We start from the raw sequence: 19,174 nt of genomic DNA, 5'->3' as shown, positions 1-19,174 counted from the left end.
TACAGCTGTTAGGATTGTGCTTTGCCAATTCCTACTCAGTTCTCCTGCCCCTTCCTAGAAGGCCAGCCTGGTAGCAATTCTTCCTGCCTTCTACATACCTTCCGCTGGCTTCGCTTCAGTCATATCAACTTCCTGGGTTTCTCTGAACATCCTGTGCCCTCTGGCGTCTCAGGGCCTTCACAAATATTTTCCATTCCGTGACTGAGGTGCCTACTCCTATTTTCCACCTGATAATTCCTACTTGGCCTTAAGATTTGGTTCATATGACAGCTCTCCCAGGAAGCCAGCCATTCCGGGCTTTCCTTGCACTCTTTCAGTACTCTGCGCCCATGCCTCTGTTGAAGTTCAACACACCAAGTCCTTTCCAACCTTTTACTAGACTGAAAGCTCTTTGAGAGCAGACACTGTATCTTCATCTTTGTGTCCTTACCACCTGGGAGGATGTAAGAGCAGAGTAAATATGTACTATTGAATAGCAAAGTCTCAGAACTGTGCATGAAGAGGCCAAGTGTGTATTCATGTGTAGCACCTCATCTGATTTCCATGACATCCTTGTAAGTGAAGTAGGCTGGGTGCTAGTTCCCCATTTTAAGCATAAAGGAACAGAGGCAGAGAGGTCACAGGACTCACCTCACTGGTCCTTCTTTTAGTGACGATGAAGCTCTCTAATGAGCTGTAGGTTTTATAACATCTGCTTTTGCTCCTTAGAGGCCCTGTTTTCTTTCTGGTTCTTAACTATTTTCCAAATATGTGACGTAACCACAGATTTGGTTCCTAAAGGTAGGAGGTTATAGAAAGGTGGGTATTATATGCATAAAACATAATCTCCTTGCTTAGTCTAATATGTGAAATGAGTGGCTGAAAACAAAATTTTAAAAAGATGTTTTCAAATATATTTTGGGCTTCTGAAGAACTTAAGACATAAGCGAAAGTAACTGTAACAGCTGACATTTACTAAGCCGTGCCCTGTGCTAAGCATGTTACATGCACCACCTAATTTAATCTAACCCCAATTTACAAACGAGCAGAAGTGAGAAAGCAATCTCAGGAGAACAGACCTATTAAGTAGCAGACCAGAGTAAGAATCCAAGTCTGCTGAATTTGAGTCAAAGATGTATCATGGCACCGAGTAACCATGTCTTAAAGTTGTGGAAAGGCATGTGGCATAGTGGAAAGATTATAGTTTCTTCCTCTGTCAGTGGGGCTAATGATAATTATTAATCAAGAGTGGTAACATTGGGAAAATGCCTAGGAGAGGCTGGCACTCAATAGATGGTAGTGACTAATTTCTACCATTTATTGTTGCTGTTACTTAGCCTCAGGTTTGCCAGAGAGAGAAGTAATGTAATAGCATCACAAGTCTAGTTATGTTTCAGACTTGTGTTTATTAGATCAACAACGTCTGGGTGTGCCAGGCATTAGGCTACCCGGCCCAGCATTAGGTTCAGAAAAATGTGCATATTTTGGAAACACACAGATAACTAAAGGCATGTCTCTGAAATGGCAACATTACGGGATATTATTTATTTATTTTTTTTTTTGAGACACAGTCTCACTCTGTCGCCCAGGCTGGAGGGCAGTGGCGTGATCTTGGCTCACTGCAATCTCCGCCTCCCGGGTTCAAGCGATTCTCCTGCCTCAGCCTCCCGAGTAGCTGGGATTACAGGTGCGCACCACTACGCCCGGCTAATTTTTGTACTTTTAGTAGAGACGGGGTTTCACCATGTTGGTCAGGCGAGTCTTGAACTCCTGACCTCATGATCCACCCACCTTGGCCCCCGAAAGTGCTAGATTACAGGTGTGAGCCACCACGCCCAGCTATTATTTTAAGTGACAAAAAACGGGCTTTTATTTGGGGTAAAACCAAAAGTAAGGTATATTTAAAATGTAATTGTATCCTGCTCCTATATAAATGAAAAGCTTCCACTGTAATGAGATGATCTTTAGTGGGAAATCATCAAGATATTACCATATAATTTCTCTATTCTTCTTTAGAATGTAGGACTCAAAACCAATAAAACCAACCAACCAAACAACAAAAACCACCTCCGAAACAACTGAAAGGCTACTTTTCACCCAGGAAATAGTGTAATTTCCCTTCTTTGTGTCAGTCAAAATTCTCGAGTAAGAGCCCACCGCTGCTGCGTTCACTTCCACACCACTCACTCTTTCCTCAACCCCTGACCCAGCTCCATTCCTACCTACTGCACTTGAACTCCTTGGCCTCTCTAGCATGAGATCGTTCGACTCTTGAAACTGTCTTTCTCCGCCCTTCTGTGTTTCTCCTCCAATATAGCTGCCCCCTCTTCCTCCTCTTATATAAATGCCCCTGTATAAGTGTTCTACAAAATTCTGCTCTGAGCTCAATTTCCTCTTGTCCATTTACCTATTTCATTTATCATACATGAACACTCAATTTCTCACCCAAGTTCCAGCCAAATTCTGGGTCTTGAACTTCCATTGCCACTGAGATAATTATAGTTTTTATTGAATGCTCACTGATGTGCTGAGCATCGTGCAAAGACAAAGTTCTCCAATGTTCTTGGTTCACAGTGCTTATGTGGGTTTTCAATGTGGTAGTTGCTTTTTACCTCTAGAGCACACACACTTGGTTTTGAAAAGATATGGCACTACTGAAAAGAACGTAACATACATTGTTGAAACTGGGAATTACTTTGAACTAGTAGTTCATAAGGTATCTGGGAGATGTCAAGTATTGCTGTTTGTCTCAAAATGTATTTAAAATATCAAGCGTTGTCCTGGTGAGTTTGATGTGGCGTCCCAGAGCGCCTTGGCACACCGAGGCCCTGAACACTTTTGCATGTATTGCCTCATTTAATCCTCACAACCCTAGGAGGTAAGTCTGTTATTATCCTCAACTTAGAAATGGAGTTGTTCTGTAACTTATCCAACATCACATTGTTTGTAAGTGGTTGAATAGAGCCAGGAATTGAACTCAGGTGGGTTCCACAGCACACGCTCTGAACCACTTAGCTATGTTGAATCTCCCGATCTAAATCTAACTTATCTTCTTCTCCCAAACCAGCTATTGTTCTTAACTTCTCTATTTTTATTAGAGTCCTAGTCCTAGAATCTAAGGTAGAAGGGGCCCACAGAGGCCTTTGGCATTTCTACCAGTAGTTTCTCCAGTCTCTGCTCACTGTAGGTTGAAGAAACACTACTCCTAAATCATTCTTTTCTACCTCTGGGTGGACTTTGTCCCTGACTTTTTATTTTTTTTTGAGACAGGGTCTTGTCATATTGCCCAGCTGGCTGTGAACTCCTGAGTTCAAGCAATCCTCCTGCCTCACCTCCTACGTAGCTGAAACTCAGGTGCTTGCCACCGTGCCTGGCTAATTAAAAAAAAAAAAAAAAAAAAATTAAGAGGTAGAGTCTTGCTGTATCACCTAGGTTGGTCTCAAACTCTTGGGCTCTGGTGATCCCACCTCAGCCCCCCAAGTAGCTGGGATTACAGGCGCATGCCATTGTGCCTTCCTGTCCCTGACTTTTATACAGTTCTTTTTTACACTGAAACAAAACCCAGGAAAAGATATTTTTAAAAAGCTTTATAGGAATTTTTAACGCACAAATCAGGTTTAAAAACCACAGTATATACATTACAAATATTTGTTGGACAAATAAATGATTAAATTCAGATTATGACTACTTCAGATTTTTTGGACATCCAGTCAAATATTAACTCTTAAGGTTTTTGCTATAAAATTCATTTTTCACTAGCAACTGCTAGCCACATGGGCAAATTATAGATAAGTCATTAACTTTGAAGAGCTTATCATTTTTCCAATGTATCTAGGTTCAAAGCTGAAGAGGTATTTCTTAGACTCATTTATGTTTCTGGCTTCCCAGATACAAGCCCACTAGGTCAGCAGTCCCCAACCTTTTTGGCACCGGGGACCGGTTTCGTGGAAAACAATTTTCCCATGGACCTGGGGCAGGGGTGGGGGCGGAGTTCGGGATAATTCAAGTGCATTCATTACATTATGCACTTTATTTCTATTATTATTACATTATTATATTACATATAATAATTATACAACTCACCATCATGTAGAATCAGTGGGAGCCCTGAGCTTGTTTTCCTCCAACTAGATGGTCCCATCTGGGGGTGATGGGAGACAGTGACAGATCATCAGGCATTAGATTCTCATAAGGGGCCTGCTGGGGTTTGCGACAGGGCACAGCATGACAGTGTTTGTGCTCCTATGAGAATCTATTGCTGCTGCTGATCTGACAGGAGGTGGAGCTCAGGCAGTAATGTGAGCTCCCAACAGGCCATGGACGGCTACTGGTCCGTGGTCTGGGGATTGGGGACCCCTGCTCTAGGTAGATCTTGTCAATTTTTCCTTCAGAGCCTCTCCTGAATCAATCTCTTCAATTTTATTTTTCTCAAGCTTTTTTTTTTTTCTTCTTTTTTAAAGAGACAGGGTCTTGCTCTGTCAACCACGTTAGAGTGCAGTGGCACAATCACAACTCACAGAAGCTTTGAACTCCTGGGTTCAAGTGATCCTCCCACTTCAGCCTCAGGAGTAGCTGGGACTCCAGTCATGCGTCACCACACCTGGATCTTGCTAGATTGCCCAGGCCAGCCTTGAACTCTTGGACTCAAGCAATCCTCCTGTCTCTTAGGTTTTTATTACTAACCTTCTGGACTATAGTAACTCCCTTGGTTATTAGTCTCTCCCTAGTCTAATCCACCTTATACAACTCTATCATTTTATTCTTATCATTTAGATCATAACTAAACCTTGCTTATAAACCCCAAACTGCCTGCTGCCAAGTCCTTTACTTTGGCATTTAAGATTCTCTACAATTTGCTCCCAATCTACCTTTTCAGTACTATGTTTTCATCCACATATTCATTCGACATATAATTACAAAGTGCTTACTAAGGACATTGAGGAGTTCAAAATACTATAAGGTGATAAAGGAGCTTATGTTCTGCCCCAAGCAGACAGTGCTGCTAAGTTAAAGAAATTGGGTGTAGCCCCTTCTATGAATTCTATTTTGTTTGTTTTGAGATGGAGTCTCACACTGTTGCCCAGGCTGGAGTACAGTGGCACAATCTTGGCTCACTGCAGCCTCTGCCTCCCAAGTTCAAGCAATTCTCCTGCCTCTGCCTCCAGAGCAGCTGAGATTACAGGCACATGCCACCACACCCAGCTAATTTTTGTATTTTTAGTAGAAATGGGGGTTTCACCATGTTGGCCAGGCTGGTCTCGAACTCCTGACCTCAAGTGATCTACCTGCCTCCGCTTCCCAAACTGCTGGGGTTACAGGTGTGAGCCACCGCACCCAGCTCCTTCTATGAATTCTAAGAACCAGTCTTCCCTTATAGTCTTTAATAAGGGAAACAGAATATGTACAAAGATAATGCCAATGTAAGGAAGAAAATAAGTGCAATAAGACAGCAAGGTAATATGGGAGTTTAGACGTTAATTCTAATGGGGGGTGTTCAGGATGTCTTAGAAGAGGTGGCATTTGAGTAGGTCTTGCAAAGAGGGCAGAGCTTCAATAGGCAGGAAGAGTAAGGTCACTGTAAAAAATGAGCAAAGGAATAGAGGTAAGAATGTATGGGAAACAAGTCTGATTTCCACACAGTGTATGTTCAACAGACTAATAAGAGGTAAAGCTGAAAAGGGAGGATTAGGCTAAATCCAGACACTTAATGAATGCTGGGCCAAGGTTTGAACTTACCTGATATTTATTTCTTTGACAAGTATTTACTGACTGTCTACAATAGGCCAGATGGCAGGTTAAACACTAGGGATAGCAAGACAGACGTGGTCCTGGTCCTCTTGGAGCTTAGAGTCTACCACAAAAGCAGTAAGAATCCACTAAAGATGCAGAACACAGGACTGTCATCATCAAGGTGCTACTTAACATTAAGATTACTCTGGCATCAATGTGTGAGATTAACTGCACGGTAGAATAAAAAAAAAAGGATACTTATTATAGTAAGTTTAGAAACGAATGAGGCCTAAGACAGTGGCAGTGGTAATGGTGGAGCTAAAGGCTTGAAACATATTAAGGAGGAAGACTATCAAGCTTAATATTTGTGCAGAAATAGGTGGAGGGGAGTAGGGAAGGGGGAAATGTAAAAGTGAACCATGAGACTGGAAAAATCAGAACAGTTGTTGGCTCTGCGGTTAGGGATGGATTGGAGAGGGGTACAAGAGAGCTCTCTGGGATGATGGTAATGTCTGTGTCTTGACAGAGGTTTGACCACACAGGTGTGTGCATCTATCAAAACTCATCACATACTCAATATCTATGCATTTCACCATATGTAAATTTTATCTTTATGTTTTTGAGACTGAGTCTCGCGCTGTCTCCCAGGCTGGAGTGCAGTGGCGTGATCTTGGCTTACTGCAGCACCTGCCTCCCGGGTTCAAGCGATTCTCCTGCCTCAGCCTCCCTATATGTAAATTTCATATTTACAAATTCCTGAAAACAAATACTGAACTCAGGTTAATGATATGCAAGCTGAAGTGTTTAGGGGTGAAGTGTATGATACCTGCAATTTACTTTGAGATACATTAAGAAAGATAACATGGACTGGTGGATAAAAAGATGGGCAGATATGATAAAGCAAAAAGAAAATATTAACTGTAAACTCCTGGTAGAGCATATACAGTTTTCATTATACAATTCTTTCAATCCTTTTTCTCTGAAAAATTTCATAATAAAATGTTGAGAAAAGCGATAAGCATTCAGTTTTGAGTTTGGGTTGACTGGCGGGATACTGGGAATATAGAAGATGTAGGTAGGTTATGTCAATTAGTAACATAAGGGTTTGAGGTACCCAAGGCATTCAAGTAGAAATATTTACCAGGCAGCTGGAATTGCACAAGTAGAGTTCAGTTATTTTACTCTGCTGCTTCCTGAACATCTCTCTGCCTCCATGTGTCCACTTCCACTGAAACCTTTTCCTTCTTCAAGCTTTCCCTGACCACCCTGTGCTCCGACATTCAGCACTGGATGATTAGTTCATGGCATTATCACGTCACTAGACTGGAAATTCTTAGGATAAACAGAATCTTATATAAAAGAACACATAGTGTTTAAAGCAATTTTTCAAATAAACAACTGAATAAAACCTGACTTAGTATTGGAATATCCAGGTCTTTATGTTCACACTGATTCCTGGCTCAGAGGTATAGTTTTGTTTTTTGAGATAGATATAAACAGATATGTGTGTGTGTGTGTGTGTGTATACACACACACACACACACAGACAAACAGATATAGATCTATAAACAGATAGATATAAACAGACTTTCTTAAAAGGCACCCTTTATAGTGGAGAAATAACTTCTACCTCAGAGATCAAACTAAATTCCCATTCCTAGATTCTTTTCTTTTTTCTTTTGAGACAGGGAGTCTTACTCTGTTGCCCAGGCTGAAGTTGCAGTGGCAAGATTATAGCTCACTGTAGCCTCCACCTCTCGGGCTTAAGCAATCCTCTCACCTCAATCTCCTGAGTATCTGGGACTACAGACGTGCACCCCCACATCAGGCTAATTTTTGTATTTTTTTGTAGAGACTGGGTTTCGCTATGTTGCCCAGGCCGGTCCCGAACTCTTGGGCTCAAGTGATCCACCTGCCTCGGCCTCCCAAAGTGCTGGGATTACAGGCGTGAGTCACCACACCCAGCCCCAGATTCTTAATACATTTGATTTTCTCGTTCTTAGTAGCTTTTCTTCTAGATTTTATTTGACATTGCATTTTGCAGAACTATAAATAAAAAAAGAAACCTTTAATGACATAGTTATGAGACCCTAAAGTTCACTGTTAGAAACTGTTGAGTTGTGAGGAAAGAAATCAAACCAAGGTGACTGATTTATCATTCCTATCTCCCTAATCAACAGTGAGCTCCCTAAAGTCAACAACTATGTCCTGCTTGTGTTTTTACTTCCTGGTACTATCTACAGCATTGAGCTTGGCATACAGTAAGCACTCAGACAGTAAAAGAACATACATTCGACACTGAAAAGAATACCAGAAAGTAGGCCGGGTGCGGTGGCTCACGCTTGTAATCCCAGCACTTTGGGAGGCCGAGGCGGGCGGATCACGAGGTCAGGAGATCGAGACCACGGTGAAACCCCGTCCCTACTAAAAAAAATACAAAAAATTAGCCGGGCATGGTGGCGGGCGCCTGTAGCCCCAGCTACTCGGAGAGGCTGAGGCAGAAGAATGGCGTGAACCCGGGAGGCGGAGCTTGCGGTGAGCCAAGATCGCGCCACTGCACTCCAGCCTGGGCGACAGAGCGAGACTCCATCTCAAAAAAAAAAAAAAAAAAAAAAAAAAAGATTGCTCCTATTTTGTATCAGACAAACTGGGCCACTGGTAATATTTTATACTTTATATCATTCCAACATATCCCCCAAAACGTGCTTAATTCCCAGTGGTTTACCTCAACTGCTTAACTTAAAAGTCCACTGACTATTCAGGAAGAACCCGCTTCATCTCATCCCCACCACACTTAAAAGATGCTTTACCTTTTCTCCTCTCTCTCTCTCTTTGTCCTTCTCTTCTTTTTTCTTTTTTTTCTCACTATGCCCATCTGTGTGGAGGCCAGGAAGCGGCGGGGGAGGTGCTACTGCTCCAGCGTATGAGATGCTGGGAGGAGGGCCAGATGTCACTGTGACCTCTCCCACTGGCACGGCAGAAAGTCCTGAACTTCTCTTGGACTTGGAGTGTCGCTTCTCTTTATGCTTCTCCTTGTCTTTCTTCTTTTTGCTCTTCTTTGACTTCTTTTTCTTCTTGATTTCCCGGTAAGAATCATCTATCACTAACTCCCCAGCCTCTAGTTCCCCACCAGAGGATGAGTCTGATTCTACCAGAATAGGTTCAAGCCCTGAAAGATCAAGGTTAGCACTGTGGGACTCTGCGAACTGGGAGGCATCAGACCCACAGCCTTCAGGGCCAGGAGATGAATGTGGGTCTGAGGATGACTTGTGCTTTTTCCGGGCTGTTTTCAGAAAGCTCTGTAACTCGTGTCCTAGGAGTAAAGCACCCTGCTCATCCCGAGCTGATTTCTTTGAGGATTTTTTCACAGTCACTTGTTGGGAGGGATACTGAAAAGACTCCTCATCAACAGAGCTGCTTCCTTTCTCCTTTGGCGAGAGAATAAGTTTCATTTTTAAACCATCAGGCTCCCGAAGGGTCAGTGTCTCTGTGTTCACATAGAGAGGTTTCATTTTTTTGGATTTGTGGGAGCCACCATCCTCCAGGGCTAGTTCCCCACTGCTTCCACTGACTTTCTTCCTGTGGTGCTCCTTTTTACTCTCCGAATGGCTTGAAGAGCCAGAGGATTTCTCCCCAGTCTTTTTGGAGGGCTTGGAGCCTGCTGCTAGTGGGGAAGTGATAGCTTTCAACAGGTCCATAGCTGTATCAGTGGACTGTGGGCTGGACTTTTTCTTTTTCTTCTGTGACGATTCCAAAGACGAAATGTCTAGAAATAATCAAGAGAAGTACTGTCAATATGGTGGGAAGCAACTTCTAACAAGTTTCCTCTCTCATCAAACTAGCTAATATGAGAAAGAGGCTAACAGGAATGATTTGAAGGGAGACCCTTTAACTGATTCCTAACATTGAGAAATGATGCCCTTGTGCTTCTTAGCTTGGTAGATTCTCCCTCTGACCCTGGACACAGTTCTTGCCACTAAAGTTGTTTCTCTTCATTGAGTCTTCAGAAGCAACCAAAGAGCACATACCCAGAAGAATTGACTACAGCTGTAGGATTATGGGACGTTAACAATTCAGATTGCAGACAGAGTATCATTTATTTCTGTGTTCAGGACAAACCCGTTCTGGTGAAAGTTGAGTCTCATCAGCAATGTGCATAACATAGCTAAGAAAACTGGTTCTGTGAGTGGATATATACTGGTTGAGAAGTGACCCACAGGTGCAGGCCAGAGGACTACGTATGGCAAAAGGGATGCTAGATAACAATGGGCACAAGATAAGTGGATGATTGGGGGGAGAAGGAACCTGGTACCTGGTGTATCACAAATGCAGACTGTTCTTCTATGCTGAATCCTCCAAAATACCAGCCCTCCACCTCTCTCCTCCTTCACACTGGTTTATCGGCACTCAGAACAAGAACCACTGTCCTGTTAAATAGGCCACTGAGTCAGCAACATCTGGATCCCTTTCCCCTACCCCGACTCCAAGAACCAGCGATGTGTTTATCCCACCTGTTGCCCATTCCCATCCTCACCTCCATAGTAGTAATCATCAGAGGAGTGCTTCCTCTTCTTCTTGTGTGTGTCCGTCCCCAAGAAGTAAAGTTCACTATCCTATAATTAAAGAAGAAGAATTGATCAATAATAAGATGATGAGGCAAATGCAGTTTGGAACCACTCTTGTCTCTGATGATTTTTGATTTTGAGAAACAAAGCACAATAAATAATAAAAATAGATGTGCATAACGTTTTATTTTTCTTTTCTAAAGTTATTAAAAAATACTTCCTTCTTCAAATATTAGGAAATATGGTAAGAAGTAGTTTAAGACTTTCCCGGCACAGTGGCTCAGGCCTGTAATCCCAGCACTTTGGGAGTCCGAGGCAGGTGGATCATTTGAGGTCAGGAGTTCGAGACCTGCCTGGCCAACATGGTGAAACCCTGTCTCTAATAAAATACAAAAATTGGCCAGGTGTGGTGGCCCGTGTCTGTAATTCCAGCTACTTGGGAGGCTGAGGCAAGAGAATCGCTTGAACCCGGGAGGCGAAGGTTGCAGTGAGCAGAGATCGTGCCATTGCATTCAAGCCTGGGCCACGAGAGCAAACAAACAAACAAACAAACAAAACTCTGCATCACCAAAAAAAAAAAAAAAAAAAAAAGAGTAGTTTAAGACTTTCCTAATTTAAATTTTCAGGACTTACCTTCGACTTCTTCTTGGAGGAATTCCTAACCTGAGCAGCAATTTCTTCCTCTTCTCTTAAAAAATCTTTGTAAGAACGTTTTTTCTCTCGTTGGCTTCGGCCAGCTGCAAGTCCTATGTCCTCAAAAGTATGATCACCATCAAAACAATCTGAGAAGCACAGGTTTATTTGGGAAAGGAAATGAGAAAGTCAAGTAAGTAATGACCAAATCACCATGCAGGTAATGCAACAGTTACTCTATTTCCAAATTAAAACAATGTTTCAATCAACTCCAGTGAAATACAGGGCTAGACCCAGGGGAACAGAATATTTCTTGATGATCTGGCTGCAAATACAAGAATCAAACCTGAAGAAACAATGTTTCCACGCTATGCAAAGGCCCCATGTGCAACCTCAGATATGGTTTCTGAGTTGTGATTTGGTAGGTGGACACAGACTTGCAGACGAAAGGCTGAAAAGAATAAGGATTCATGTGCTGTGCTGCTCTCTGTGGGAGTCCAGGATGTGATTCCTATCCCCAGACTCCTGCACACTGGAGCTGGCAAGGACCAAGAGTGCTGCAGGGGATCACCCCAATAAACTAAGAGACTCATATTTCAGACTCTTGTGTTGGAACCCCTGTCCTGGTTTTCGTTTCCATGGGCCCAGTCTGGGGATGGCGTGGAGGCTGAGTGTCATAACAGTGCTCTGGACCATCACTTGGGAGTCCAGGCTGTGGTGCCCAGTCCTGGTCTCTATATCCATGGGCTGCAAGGATTGAAGAGGATACCCCCTTTGGAATGCTTCTCAGATTATGGGGTCATACCTTCTTTCTTCACGGAGTCATCATAAGCCATGGTGGTCCTGCAGGGCCTTTGAGAATGTGTCACTGTGTCCAGGCTCCTTCCCGTCTACAGGACCAGGTCTGAGAAACAAAGAAGGAAAACCCTCCTGTAATGCGAAATCACTGAGGAGAAGCAACCTTCCAGATGGAAATGCGTAGTGATCCAAGGGCCGACTGGAAGGGCAGCAAGAAATAAAGGAGTGTCTTGTCACCTCCTCATTCTCTTTGTAAATACAGTGGGGTTGATACTGCAAGAAGTACACTAGGCTTAATTAGATTTCAGTCATGAATTAAAGTTGTCATTTGGGGAAGTATATAAAATACCTCCAATACAAAAAATATTTTCAAAATTAATGAGAATTTCTGAAATGCCAACAGGACTGACAACACTGAGACAGGGTAGAAACCAACATTAAGTTAGAATGATAGGTTCAATCATGGTTACAACATACACAGGTAAGGCAAGATGCAGAGAAGACAGATCACATCAAACATTTGAAGACCATAAAATCCTACCAACTGGATTGGTGAAGCGGTAACATCTATTGCATTGTAATTTAAACAGAAATGATTAACTGTACAGGGATGTTAAATATCTTTAGAGCACAATTTCTTTTGCATTTTTTTGGGGGGGCGACATGAATTTGTTCAAATTTATGTTAACTGTAAAAGCAGGTATACTCCTTACATCAGTTGACCATATGACAGCTGTTACCACCACCAAGGCTTTCTTAAAGGCTAGGTGAAAATAGGGAGATATTTATCATTTGTCCACTGGTCATAAAACTTTTATGATGATTAAGATCTTCACTAATAAGAATTGCTATAATTTAAATGTTCCTAGATATTGTATTTTTCATTGAATTTTTACAACCTTTTTTGGCATTTGAGTTTATATGTCCATTTTGACTTTGAAGATGACAATGCTATAAAATGCACTGTAAGGTAAAAGTTTTTTTTTTTTTTTTTTTTTTCTTGAGACAGAGTCTTGCTCTGTTGCCCAGGCTGGAGTGCAGTGGCACGATATTGGCTCACTGCAACCTCCGCCTCCCAGGTTCAAGCGATTCTCCTGCCTCAGCCTCCTGAGTAGCTGAAATTACAGGCGCCTGCCACCAAGCCCGGCTAATTTTTGTATTTTTAGTAGAGATGGGGTTTCACTATCTTGGCCAGGCTGATCTTGAACTCTTGACCTCGTGATCCACCCCCCTCGGCCTCCCAAAGTGCTGGGATTACAGGCGTGAGCCACTGTGCCCAGCCAAGGTAAAGATGTTTTAAGAACAAGCAATGTCACAAGTCCTTCAGGAATTTTAAAATTACATACTAAATATTTTGGAACTGTTCTCATCCAATTAAGTCAGATACTTACAAAGTTAATCTAATTGATCATTTATTTAAATTTAATTTTACCTTCATTATTATAAGGGTATTTAGAAATACTGAAGGACACTTAAATGACACATTACTAATTCCTTCAGGTAGCTGTGGACAATACTGAAGCATGGAACTTTCATGAAAGAAAAGATGAATTTGATTAACAAGGGAGACTTTCATAAGAGTTACATTAAAAAAAGACTTATTTGCACAATCAGATAAAATACAATGTACAGGTAGGCCTAAATAGGAAAATGAAGCATTACCAAGAATGATTTATTAGATTAAGAAAAGAAACATAAAAAAGCATTTCTTTACTTCTCTGAGAAGTGAAATAAAGAATGGATTTGGTCAAAGTAAGAGAAGCTAGAGTAATGAAACTACATTAACTGGATTGTTTTAAAGATCAACTGGAGAACCGCCTGTTCGAAGGCCTTTTCATAGGAAACGAAGGGGACATAAGGTCAGGCCTACGATAAAAATGTGAGGAGGCAAGATACACAATGTAGCCAGTTTTTCATGTTCCAGCATTTAAGGATGAAACTTTCTCAGTGGAAACCACTGTCCTCCCCTTTCCACCCACGTGGTGCTGACTCCAAAAGGGGTGCAGGTAGGAGAAGAGAAATATAGGGAATTATATCCATTCATTTGAAAACAGCATATCCTCTCAATGGCACTAAAATACTGAGTTTATAAGAAAAATATGTAGATTATATAGGTTTTCACAGGCTGATAATGCCAAGAACCAATGGAAACCTCAAATTAAACACTTTCTGTGCATGAATTTTGGCAAAGAATATTTGAGAAATAATGGCAAAAAACTTAAATATTCAATGTCATAAATACAGTCATCAATGTTTTGTCAACAACAAAATGCACTTGTAAATGTAAGCAAAGGCTGGTCCTGAGACTTATAAACAGGCCTTCCCTTTGGTAACATCAAAATCAACATAAAACAGAGTTGGGCAACCTAACAGAATAGAAATAAGTACCTCTGAAGACAGAAGGAAAGAAGATGACTGTATCGTGGTCTCGTTACTGGCTGCTTTAAAAAACTAGTGGATTAAAAAGTTGTGAGAGGGAATAGAAAATTAGTAACTGCTTCTCAGAGGCACAGGCCAACACAGAAAATGTGGTGTTAGCATTACATATTAGATTAGGTCTGCCACTGTTAAAATTTTCTTAAAAACACTGAAGAGCATCTTATAAATTACTGGATTAAATAACTTGAAGAAAAAAGAAGGAATGAGGCCTGAAGACAAGTCCAATTCACTAAAGAACTGGGGCAGCCAAGAGCTTGAAAAACTAAAATTAAACACAACGGACTATATCACCCACAGCTTGGGCAGACCGATGGGCCTTGAATTTCTACATTCTTTAAAATCAGGATATTATTGCAGCTCAGGGTTTAGTTTTGGTTGCTGACTCATAGAAGAAAGATAAATCTCAAGCAACAGTGTGAAAGAAAGGCAGAGTTCAGGCAACATTTATATAAGATCAGATGAACCCCTGATATTCCTTCCAGGTCTTGAATACGATCTGTGAAAATTCAGAGTTCAGGGGTAGAGAGTAGATTGTGAGGATTAATGAAAATGAAAAATATCAGGTTTGATTTTCACATTAGAAAAGGGAGATCATAATTACATTAAATGTTGGCAAATGTCAAACAGGTGTTAAAACCCATTCTCAATTCAATAATTTGGGAGTTTGTAAAATTCAATGTTGTCAACTCCAAGAGGCAGGAATAATTTTGTTTGTCTCAGTGTGCTAAGATATGACAACATAAGTAAAAGTTCATTATTTCATACTGTTGATACAAGTAAAAAACTGGTACCATAAAAATGTATACTTATGAAATGCACAAATTGTTAAATAGCTCTTCGGGGACTTTTCTTCAGGATATGAAAAAGGAGGCGGCAGAGTTGCTCTTTCCCTTGTAGATAAGTATACAAGTTATGTTCAGGCATAGGCCTTTGGGATGATCAAAGTAATCAGGAGGAAAAAAGTCCTCAGATATAGTACTTTGTCATTTTGAAACTTCAAATTATACTTAAAAAAAAAAGGTTTCAGACTTTTTTTGAGGTAACTTGAGCTCCTGCAATCAACAAGCTTCTTCAACCCACAATGTAAATGAGTATCGAAAAAAAGGAAACAAAGTGAGCCCCATCACACGGGCAGTAAGAGAAATTCTGAACTCCAGGTCTGTTCCAGGATGAGAGCCATGTCCAAGATTCTGCATTCTCTTCTTCCAACACTCCTTTCAAGAACTCAAAATGCCAGTCAGTGCAGGTAAAGGAAGATGCACATCCGCCGGTTGCCAATTTCTGAAATTTTCTTGTTACTTCTACGATACAGGCAAACGATGCCTTCTCATCTTCGTCCAGGTTTCCTCCAATCTCCGAACACAGTGACTCGGAATCCTCTTGCCACTCCCTTCTCCAGGGACCTACCTAGGCAGCACTCCCAGCCCCTGCCAGCTCTGGAAGCTGCAGAGATCCCGACAGTCTGGGATGGGGATTGAATCCTCTCATTGCAGTGCAATTAAGCGGAACCACGACCACCGCACAGATTGGCTGACAACACACATTCCATAAGACCAGCAATCGAAATTTTGACAAGCCTTGTCCAATCAACAGGCTTTATTTGGGATTCAGTTTTTCACTTTGTTCTATTAGGAGGAAATATAATCAGCCACCAGCTTAGCCCTCAGAAAGAGGGGACAGAGATGTTTCTCCGCTTTTGCACGCTATAAAGTGAATCTACAAGTAGTAGTTGGTGGAGGGAAAATGGGCCTGCATGGAGAAGGCTCCCACCACGAAGGCACGGCCAAGCCGGGTTGCACGCAAGGAATACACAAAATACCAGGTGATTTATACAAACAGCCCCCAGGACCACCATTTTTGTGGTCCCCACGGCAAACCAGTGGGATTCTCCCGGCAGTTTTGCGGCAACAGCTAGTTCAACAAAGCTCTGTGAAGAGGAAAAGAAGAAAGCTCCTCATACCTTCTCCTGCCAGCCGCGGCCCCAGCCCTCCCGTTGCCGCGGCCACGAGCCCTTTCCCCCTGACAGCCCGAGGGACCACCGCATCGCGGGTTCCGAGCCGCACAGCTCGACCTAGACCCGGGTTCCCGCGTCTCCGGCGGCCTCACGGCGCCCCCGAGGGCGGAGACGGCCCGGGCAGGGGGAGGGGCGGCCCGGGTCCGCAGGCCCCCGGCGCGGCCGCACGCCCCCTCCCGGCCCCGCAGCTTTCCCGCCTTCCCCGTTTGAACAGCTCCCGCCCGCCCTCCTCCTTCTGCCCGCTCCAGCCCCTTCCTGGGGGCGGCTGCGGCCGCTACTCCAGTCCCCGGCTCGGCCCCTGGGCTAGGCCGCGACGGGCCTGGGGCACCCCAGGGGTGGTGTCGCGTGCCCAGGGCGGCGGGTGGCGGCGGGGCAGGGCTGCTGCCGCCTCAGGGTGGGGGCCCAGCCCGGTCTCCTGGGGTCTCCGCTCGCCGCTACCTTCACTCGGCTCGCCCGGATCCCGCCTCAGTGCCGACGATCGCCGCCATCTTGGAGAAGGAGAGAAAAGCGCGAGCGGCCAGGGAGCCTCAGTCGAGCCCAGAGCGCAGACTCGGGCTCTGGAGGGGGAATCCCGCTTGACCAAGAGCGCCGAGCGCATCGAATAAAACTCGGAGCTTGCTGAGCGCGGGAGCTGGCACTTATCTATTGAGAATTTGCTATGTCCCAGCCTTGCGCTAGAAGCTTACAAACATTATTTCACTTAATCCTCACTGTATTCCTGTCGCATTTTGCAGAAGAGAACCAGGCTGAGAGAAGTTAAGTGACGTGCCCAAGGATACACAGGTAGTTGGAATATGAGACCATTACTCCAAGTCTTCTGATTCTGAATGCAGTGCTTTCCCCAAAATACTATCCTGTTTCTTTCAAGATATTTTTATACAGCAGTTCTCCTCTTTGCAAAACCTAGATCTATGCAGATTAATAGCAGGGTGCTTATTTGGACTTCAGCATCTACATTTGAACATTTGGCATATTAGGAGTGAGGTGGAAGAACTTATCTTTGTAACAATGTACAGTAAAATAATTTGCATGGCGAATCATCTACATTTTTTAGTTAGAAACAGTCTTCAGAGAGAGAGGAAGAGATGTCATTTACAGGCGCGAACACAATTTTTCTGATTTGCCGTGGAGAACTTGGATCAATGAGAAGAAATTACAGTGCATAGAACTTGGTTTAATATGAAGAAGAATGCTAGGGGCGGTGGCTCATGCCTGTAATCCAAGCACTTTGGGAGGCTGAGGCGGGCGGATCACCTGAGGTCAGGAGTCCGAGACCAGCCTGGCCAATATGGTGAAAACCCATCTCTACTAAAAATACAAAAAATTAGCCGGGCGTGGTGGTGCGCACCTGTAATCCCAGCTACTCGGGAGGCTGAGGCAGAAGAATCGCTTGAACCCGGGAGACGGAGGTTGCAGTGAGCTGAGATCGCGCCACTGCACTCCAGCCTGGGGACAGAGCGAGACTCCATCTCAAAAAAAAAAAAAAATATATATATATATATATATATATATATATGAAGAAGAACTTATTTTTCTAGTAAGTTCAATAGTACAATGGGCTTCCTTGTGAGTAGTGAGCTCCCTTTCACTGGAGGAGCGCTCAAGCAGAAGCTGGTGTTACTGTAAAGCAGAGAGGTTAGAGATGTAGATTGGCTTCTAGAGTTGTGAACCCCATGCAGCGTAAACTCCTGTGTGCAATGTATGTTTTCCTGGGGCCCAGGCCCCATCAAAAATTAAGAACCCCTGTCCTATTGGATTTTCCATTGCAGAATTGGGTGAGTGCTTGAAGACGAGGTAGTCATGAGACCAATAGAAGCAAGGTGATTTGTCTAAGACCACACTGCTAATCAGTGATCAGATAAAGATGAAAAGCCAGATTGTTAGACTCTTGGTTCAGTGCTCTTTTTGCTATATCATGCTCTCTCCCCCTCTGCACTGAGTAGAAGATTGATTCTGTTTCTTACAACTGTGAGATGCTGAGATGTTAAAACACCTGAGATAAAGTTGCTGAAATCATTTGCAAAATGTAACTTCAAATACTTAATAAAAGTAGCATGGCCTTTTTCTCTGCAGCTCCCATTCTACTCACCAAAAAGACAGGCAATGAGTTTCACCAAAAGGTGTTAGATTGCATTTCTCGGACACCCTGCCTGACGTTAGGCTTCCCTTTGAGGCATTTAAGAGCCCTAATGATGTATTTCCTTTTTGTTCTTCAGAGCCCTAAATCCATTGGTCAGGATGATTTCAGTTGTGGCAGAAACCCATTTCCATGTGGTTCCCCAGAAGAGGGGGATTTATTGGCTCACATGATTGAAATTTCCAGTACCTGCAGACATGGTCACTTCCAGGGAGATAACTCAAGCTGGCCCCTTGATGTCTCTGTGGTGCTCTCCTCTGAGTTAGCTTTATTCTCAGATTCAGGTGATGACTCCAGCAGCTCCAAGCTTCATCATCTTTCCTGCTAGCAGTGTCCCTGTGGAGGGAGGTTTTGTTTGTTTGTTGTTTGTTTTGAGACAGGGTCTTGCTCTGTCACCCAGGCTGGAGTGCAGTGGCATGATCACAGCTCACTGCAGCCTTGACCTCCTGGGTTCAAGCAATCCTCCCACCTCAGCCCCCCAAGTAGCTGGGACCACAGGTGCATGCCACCATGCCCAGGTAATTTTTGTATTTTTTGTAGAGACGGTTTTTTTTTTTTTTTTTTTTTTTTTTTACCATGTTGCCCAGGCTGGTCTCAAGCCCCTGGACTCAAGCAATCCACCTGCCTTGGCCTCCCAGAGTGCTGGGATTACAGGTGTGAGCCACCATGCCTGGCCCTGCAAGGAGTTTCTTTTTCCCTTTTGCTTTGGCAAAAGTCATGGGATTGATTCTTATTGCCGGAATTAGATCATGTGTCCAGACAAAAAGTAATCACTATGAGCAAAGGTGTGGGGTCTGCTGCTGCTGCTGATTGGTTAAATTAGGTCATCTGTTTACCTCCAAAAGTAGGTTGGGGTAGACACAAAGAAAATCAAGGTTT

The 19,174-nt window shown here is 43.2% G+C and overlaps 1 protein-coding gene and 1 long non-coding RNA gene across 7 annotated transcripts in view; one reads left to right on the top strand and one right to left on the bottom strand.

Annotated features, from left to right (window-relative positions):
- Window positions 1–19,174, top strand: part of LOC129467247 (uncharacterized) — a 72,349-nt gene that overhangs the window by 26,701 nt on the left and 26,474 nt on the right. The gene's annotated exons all lie outside the window — the stretch shown is intronic.
- The window catches only part of HMGXB4 (HMG-box containing 4), a 54,319-nt gene that overhangs the window by 21,470 nt on the left and 13,675 nt on the right, over window positions 1–19,174 (bottom strand). The window contains exons 1-5 of one of the 4 annotated variants that reach the window (XM_055251494.2): window positions 16,597–16,669; window positions 11,713–11,811; window positions 10,908–11,056; window positions 10,244–10,322; window positions 8,520–9,475 (exon numbers count right to left, since the gene is read on the bottom strand). In XM_055251494.2, the coding sequence (XP_055107469.1) occupies window positions 8,520–9,475; window positions 10,244–10,322; window positions 10,908–11,056; window positions 11,713–11,743 (1,215 nt within the window). In that variant the 5' untranslated portion in view covers window positions 11,744–11,811; window positions 16,597–16,669. Of the gene's footprint in view, window positions 1–8,519; window positions 9,476–10,243; window positions 10,323–10,907; window positions 11,057–11,712; window positions 11,812–16,104; window positions 16,213–16,596; window positions 16,684–19,174 lie in introns of those variants that run through there. The other 3 variants (XM_063623759.1, XM_055251493.2, XM_055251495.2) reach the window with 3 other exon arrangements.

This window comes from Symphalangus syndactylus, chromosome 18 (assembly GCF_028878055.3).
Source record: "Symphalangus syndactylus isolate Jambi chromosome 18, NHGRI_mSymSyn1-v2.1_pri, whole genome shotgun sequence".
Lineage (NCBI taxonomy): Eukaryota > Metazoa > Chordata > Mammalia > Primates > Hylobatidae > Symphalangus > Symphalangus syndactylus.
The sequence above is the reverse complement of the archived record's forward strand: the minus strand, read 5'-3'. Positions and strand labels throughout refer to the sequence as shown.